Source organism: Oenanthe melanoleuca, chromosome 2 (assembly GCF_029582105.1).
Source record: "Oenanthe melanoleuca isolate GR-GAL-2019-014 chromosome 2, OMel1.0, whole genome shotgun sequence".
NCBI lineage: Eukaryota > Metazoa > Chordata > Aves > Passeriformes > Muscicapidae > Oenanthe > Oenanthe melanoleuca.
Window position 1 is genome coordinate 1,912,192 of NC_079335.1, and position 6,532 is coordinate 1,918,723.

Genomic DNA, 6,532 nt, shown 5'->3' on the forward strand with positions numbered 1-6,532 from the left:
ACCACCCTGTGCCTGGGATCCAGCCAGTTTTTCACCCAGCTAAGAGTTCACATTCCCAAGCCAATTTTTTCCAGGAGAACATCATGGGAAGCAGCATCAAAGGTGAACTCCAGGCAGACACATCTGCAGCCTCATCCTCTGGGGAGGTTACCTGGTGATAAAATGGACTTCAGGGCTCAGCCATGACCTGGGCTGGACATAAAACACCCACCAGCAGCTCTGCTGTGGGCAGAAATAGGTGATAAACACGTGACACACTCACAGGTGGTGGAGAAACAACTTTATTTTAGGTGCTTTGCAGTTAACATGAGCACACATTTCCTCATCTGGCCGCACTCGAGCTTTGCAATACGATTAAAGCAGAAACCATCATATGGCAAAGAGCTGCCATCAGTGCACACACCCCACTGCTCCTGGGTGCTATTCCTGTCACTAGAGGGGTGTTCCTGTGGTCATGGGAGGCACCTTGGCTCCTCAGAATTTGCTGCTGAGGAGGGTCCAGAGCACTCCGGCCGCCGCCCCTGCGGCCAGCCCGTAGCTGGAGCTCACTGACCCTGCAGCATTGGTGTTGCACAGGTCACTGCTGCAGCAGGAGATGTTCCTGTTGCCCACCTTGAAGTCCTGGTAGTCTTCTCTACACAAGGAGTCACACCCCTTGCTGATGATGCTGAAGAGCCCCACGACCCCTGGGAGGAAAGCAGGAGCGTTATTGCAGGGATTTGGTACGAGCCAAGGCTCGTGGGGTGAGTGATGGGATGCTGTTCTTGTCTGAGCTCGTTCCCTGGGGTGAAAATGGGAATCACAGATTGGTTTGGGTTGGAAGGGACATTCAAAATCATCTCGTGGGCAGGGACACCTTCCACCAAGCCACATCCAACCTGGCCTTGGGCAATTCTAAGCATGGGGCAGCCAGAGCTTCTCTGGGCCTCACCACCCTCAAAGAGAGGAATTTCCCCTTAAAATCCCTTCTCACCTGCCCTCTCTCGTGTGAAGCCCAATCCCAAACACCTTTGTTGCACAGAGCCTTTCAACACCTGGAAATTATGGAAACACAGCTATTCCCATTTCAGATGGCACAGTCATGGTTTGATTTGTTTCTGAGAGGCACAGCCCAGTTTTTGGGCAGTTTTTGGCAACATCTGTTTTTTGATTTTGATCAGATTTTGATCAAAAGCAGATTTTGACCTCCAGGAGATTTGATCCATTGTCCTCCAGGAGAATCCATTCTGGGCAACAAATCTTTGCCATGTGCAATAAATTACAAAGAGCTCCACAACATCCTGGCTCTCCTCTGTGTGGATGTGATGGATCTGCACATTCCCAACCAGGATAATTCCTACTGGAGGTACCACATCCACTGCCTGACAGAGAGGAGCTTAAATGTGGCAGTGATGGGTTTTGTGCCCCAGGTCTAAGAGCAGCTCAGCTGTTGGCACAGATCTGGACAGGGCAAACCAGATCTAGAACAGAAGGATAAAATCCTATTTTTCAAGTTTCCCCACAGACACAGAGATGAAATTTGGTCATTTCACCTCAAATCAGTGCCTCCTAAATTCCCAACCAGGTTGGACCAGGCTCAGGTTCTCCCATTTCAATTCATGTTTGCAAATATTGCAAAAAAAATTAACCATCACCCTTGCAAGCAAATAAATTTTTTGTTGCTGTGAAAGAAAAATAAACTGAATTTTGTGCAGGTGAAGAACATTTGCACACTGAGGTGTATCCAGGCTGGGTGAGCCTGGAGGGGACAGCTGAGGATGGGGAGATGTTTGTCCCAAAATCCCAAGTGAGACATTTCCCAGCCCAGCTTTTCCTTACGGATCACTTCTGTCTTGCACATATCCTTCTCTCCACACTCCTCCTTCCTCATGCAGTTGGAGTTGCTGAGCTGGGTGGTGCAGTTGTAGCACTGCAAAGATGAACCTGCAGGAGACAAATCAGGGAATAATGGGATGGTTTGGGTTGGAAGGGACTTTAAAATCATCGAGTTCCACCCCTCTGCTGTGGGAAGGGACAACTTCCACTTGACCAGCTTGCTCCAAACCCCATCCAACCTGGCCTTGGGACTTTCCAGGGATGGGGAAACCACAGCTTCCCTGGGCAGCCTCATCAAATTTTTTTCCACTTTCATTATAAAAAAAAAAAAAAAAAATCTTAATTATAGTTAACCTAAATCCATCCTCTTTTAGTTTTAAAAAACTACCCTTTATGCTATCCCAACAGGACCTCCTAAAAATTCATCCCCAGCTCTCCTGGAGCCTCTTTAGGCACTGAAAGGGGCTCTGAGCTCTCCCCAGGGTTTTCTTTTCTCCAGGGTAAACATCCCCAAGAAATCCCAGCCCTTGGAGCATGGAGACCTCCATGGTCTCTCCTGGACCTGCTCCAGCAGCTCCACAGAACCAGACCCAGCCCTGCAGGTGGGGAATAATTCTACACCTCTCATGTATCTTCAATTTATCCAAAACTCTACAGAGAATTCAACCAAGTGCTTGCACTGGGAAACAGAACCAATCCTGGGGATTCTCCTGGGTATCTCCTCTGCTTTGGGGAAAAAAAAAACTTTTTTTTTTTAAATTTTTTTTAATTTTGTGGATAATAAATCTGGTTGAGGTGGGAGTCAGGTTTGGCAGGTGCTGAAAAGATTTTGGGTGTAGTCAGTGCAGTGAGGGAACAAAACAAAGGCAGATAGAGAGCTGGGCTTGAAGAGGACATGGAATGGTTTGGGTTGGAAGGATCATTTCATCAGGGACACTTCCCTCCAGACCAGGTTTCTCCAAGCCCCTTTGACCTGGTTTTGAGTGAGGGATGAATCAGGAATTTGCCAAGACCCTTCCAGCCCCTTGTCTCAGTTCTTAACTTTTGACTTGCCCTGTGCATGCAGCAAAGGCAGGAAAAACCTGGCAGCTCCCAAGTGTCCCAGCCCTGGTGAAAAATTGTCCCTGGAGGAGTGAGATTGTGCTGTAATTATCTAATTATCTGTTCCTGTCACCTACTTGTGCCTCAGGGTGTCACTGGAGCCTTGCAAGTGTCAGTTTATATATGTATATATATTTTTCCTTGAGCCCCATGACCACAAAACTTGCATCACAAATCCCCCAACTCAATATCCTGATGCCTGAAATGCTCTTTTAGGACACTGCTTAGAAATTAGAGATTGAAGGAATTAATCTGAGGCACTCAGTCTCCCTCTGTCTGAGCCTCTCTGGTGTAAATAAATGACTGATGCAGTCACAGAGGTGAGGAGCCAACCCTCAATTTGTCTGTTCTCACATTGATCTGATTTTTAAAGCAGTAAAAGTCACATTTTGAGTGTTCTGATGGAAGCTGGCAGGGAGCAAGGGGGCTGTGCAAGACACTTCTCAGCTTATTACTTAAGCAACCTCTGCTGATTGAGAAACTGCTCAATTTTGATTCTTTTCTTCTCTGGTAATAGGGAAAAGCTGCTGTAAACCCTTTTTTTTTTTTTTCCTCAGGCTATAAAAACCTGATATTGTCTAAACCCCACCCATTCAGTCTATAAAATAACACCTCATGGCATTGTCATTTTTACTGTCCTGCTAAAATTCTATAAATCTGGGCAGCGTCAGGGTCTGCTTTTATGGGAAGAGTCAGGAAAAAAAAGTTGGAGGAAAACTTTAAATGTTGCAATTTTGATGGCTTGGGGAGAAGGAAAATAATACTTCCACCCCAGTTAGCCCCTCCCCTTCCCCCTTAACTGTATGGTCTGGCTTAAAAAAAACTTGGATTTTGATTAATTCAGGATTTACCTTTCCTGGAAGCTGCTGTCAGATCCCACCACCCCCAAGGTGACCCTGTGCGTTTTTCCCCCTCAACACCCATCCAAAAGGGAAATATCTTGTGATGACAACCTGCCAGCATCCCTTCCCTCCTCATCACTCCCAACCCCATCACCAACCCTCCTTCAGTCTGCAGACCCGCAGGGAGGGATCCTTGGTGGGGTCTTACCTGGATCCACGCACAGGAGAGCTCCCAGCAGGAGCACCAGGAAAGTTTTCATCTTGGAATAACCTCTCTGGGGCTGCCTCTGTGGGCTGGGCTCCTCCTGGGGCAGGTTATATACGCTGGGATGCCGGGCGTGCCCACGAGGTCATCCCTGAGCAGGCACCTGAGGAGCTGCTGGCAGCACCAAGGGAGGGGTTGCTGCTCTGTGAGTTGGGATATTTGCTTTTTTTTTTGGTGCCTCTCCTCTTTCCCTGCCGCTCTCTGGGCTCCTCTCCACCGCTGCCACCCCCTCCTTCCCTCCTACCCTTGGGCAAAGTGCTCACAGGAGTGGAAAAAGCCCCAGATTCTTCCCAACAAGGCTGGCCTTATGCATTTCTTCAGGGCCACTGGGGTTTAGTGGCTCTCCACCCCCAGTGCCACCCTGAGTGGAGCCATTGTGTTTAAACCCAGGACAAAATGTTCTCTGAATCAACAGCTCCGGGTATTTATCTGCCCCTGTGAGTGATACTCGTGATAACAAGGTATGTGGCAGGGAGGTATGTGAGCAAATTAAGAGTGCATTGGCCTTTCCAGGTATTGAGGAGCTCATTTGCCCTCATTTCCATTTATTTTCTGTCAAAAAGCGATGGCCAGCTCTTATTTTTGATGTTTGAAACCCGTTTCTGGATTTATTTGCTGTTTTGGGATGTTTCAGCTGTGGCTTGGTTCTCTCTGGGTGCTCTTGTCTGGCACAGGCTGGGTATAAGTTTGGACACTTGACTCACAGCAGATGCAATGTCAACAACCCAGGCTTGCCCAAAAAATGCCACTTCTCTATCAGGGACAGGGTGAGCTCAGCCACATTCCAGCCTCCAGTGTGAATGTTTGCTCTGTGGGTTGAGCAGAGTCCCCTCCCATTCCTCACACCCTGTGACCACTTCTCAGAAAATGCCAGGGTTTATTTGTTAAACAAAACAGGGTTTATTTGTTAAATTCAACTTTTAATTATATTTTTTTTTCTCCCCCAGGATCTTGGGATTAGTGCTGTGAATTTCTTTCCTTCAGGGATTTATTCCCCTGCAGTTCAGCTCTCAGGAATTTTTCCCAAATTGAAAGGAAGGTGTGCAGGTGGATCATTTATCAGTGGCTGTGGGATGGAGGGTAGAGACTAAAACTCCTCCCCTGACTTACACCAGAGGAGAATCTGTTGCAGGAGATGATTTGACAAATCCTAATTCCTCCATGGGGATCTTAACCACTTCCACTTGCACTCTTCTGTGTAAAAAAATACCTTAAAAAAAAAAAATCCCAACGCCTTCTTTCTGTGTCTATTGGCTTCTGACTCATAATATTTTTACAGACCATATAATTTATGTTTTATGGATTAAAAAAAAAATGTATTTTTTAGGCTCTGGAGTTCCTCATTCAGAGGTATTTAAGCTTTGTTTGTTTTGGTTTTTTAATCCCTTAGGACTGTCCCTGTAGGGCTTGGCTTTTTGTGGTAAGGAAGAACAGGGCTAAGGGAGAAATAAACACTCCCTATCAAATCCACCAAGGCATGGAATTAAATATTTCTTCAAAAAAGCATTGATAAGGAAGAAAAACTCTATTTTTCCCAGTACCATTATTTTTATTCTTTTTCTAACATCAGCCAGAAAAACTCAAAACTTGTGTTGCTGTGAGAGAATCTGACAGCTGAGAGCTGCTCCATCCCCCAGTCCTGCTTGCCTGAGGCTGTGTGACATCCCAGGAATTCCTGTGTTCTTACAGAAATTGTTGATTCTCACTCTTTTTTGGGACACTGAAGTGCAATTCCTGCCTGATTCCTGAAGATGGCAAACATACCCCGTGATAATTCCACAGGCATTAACACACAGTTATCCACAGGACTGAGTGTAATTTTCTTTTCCTGAGGTTATAAAATTCCAAATTCATCTGCCTGCATGGAAAACACCATCAATTCCCTCTGGAAATCTCATGATGTCTGCAAATCCCTTGGAATTTTTTTTTAAATACTATTTTTGCTGCAGTTTCCTGATAGAGGCAGGTCTGGAGCTCTCTGTTTGGGAAGGGGGAAACAGGAGCTGATTATTTGCTCTATCCTGGCTCTGGATTATTTGCTCCTGCCTGGTGTCAGGCTGGGAAATGGTGATGGATCATGGTCCATGCATTGAGGAGCAGCCATTTGCTGGAAATTTGAGGAAAAAAAAGTGAAAATCTGGAAAATCTGTACAGAGAGACATCAAAAGCAAGTTTCTCCAAATTCCTAGGGAAAGCTTGTAGAATGAAAAAGATCTTAGAGCCACAGGTTTATGGAATTATTTAGGGTCCAGCCTGGCCTGGGATACTTCCAGGGATGGGGCAGCCACAGCTTCTCTGAGCTCTGAGTTGTTTTTGAGTTGTTTTCTCAGCATGCTCGTGCCTGTAACTCCTTTCCAGGATGTTCTGAAGTCCCTGTGTGTGGTTAAAATTGGCTCCAGAAGGAATTTTATTGGCTTTTCCACTCCTGGATGGTGATAAGAGAGAGTTGATGCTGCCTGATGTGCTGTCTGTAGAAACCAATCAGGCTGTGGGGTTGTGGGATGTTAGA

At 46.2% G+C, this 6,532-nt stretch overlaps 1 protein-coding gene across 1 annotated transcript; it reads right to left on the bottom strand.

Annotated features, from left to right (window-relative positions):
• Window positions 1-265: 265 nt before the first annotated feature.
• LOC130249155 (prostate stem cell antigen-like) lies at window positions 266-4,423 on the bottom strand. The gene is made up of 3 exons (XM_056483648.1): window positions 3,967-4,423; window positions 1,819-1,923; window positions 266-686 (listed from the first exon to the last, which is right to left on the bottom strand). Exons 1-3 carry the CDS (start codon window positions 4,016-4,018, stop codon window positions 475-477), a joined length of 369 nt encoding a protein of 122 aa, XP_056339623.1. The 5' UTR covers window positions 4,019-4,423; the 3' UTR covers window positions 266-474.
• Between the last annotated feature and the right edge of the window lie 2,109 nt (window positions 4,424-6,532).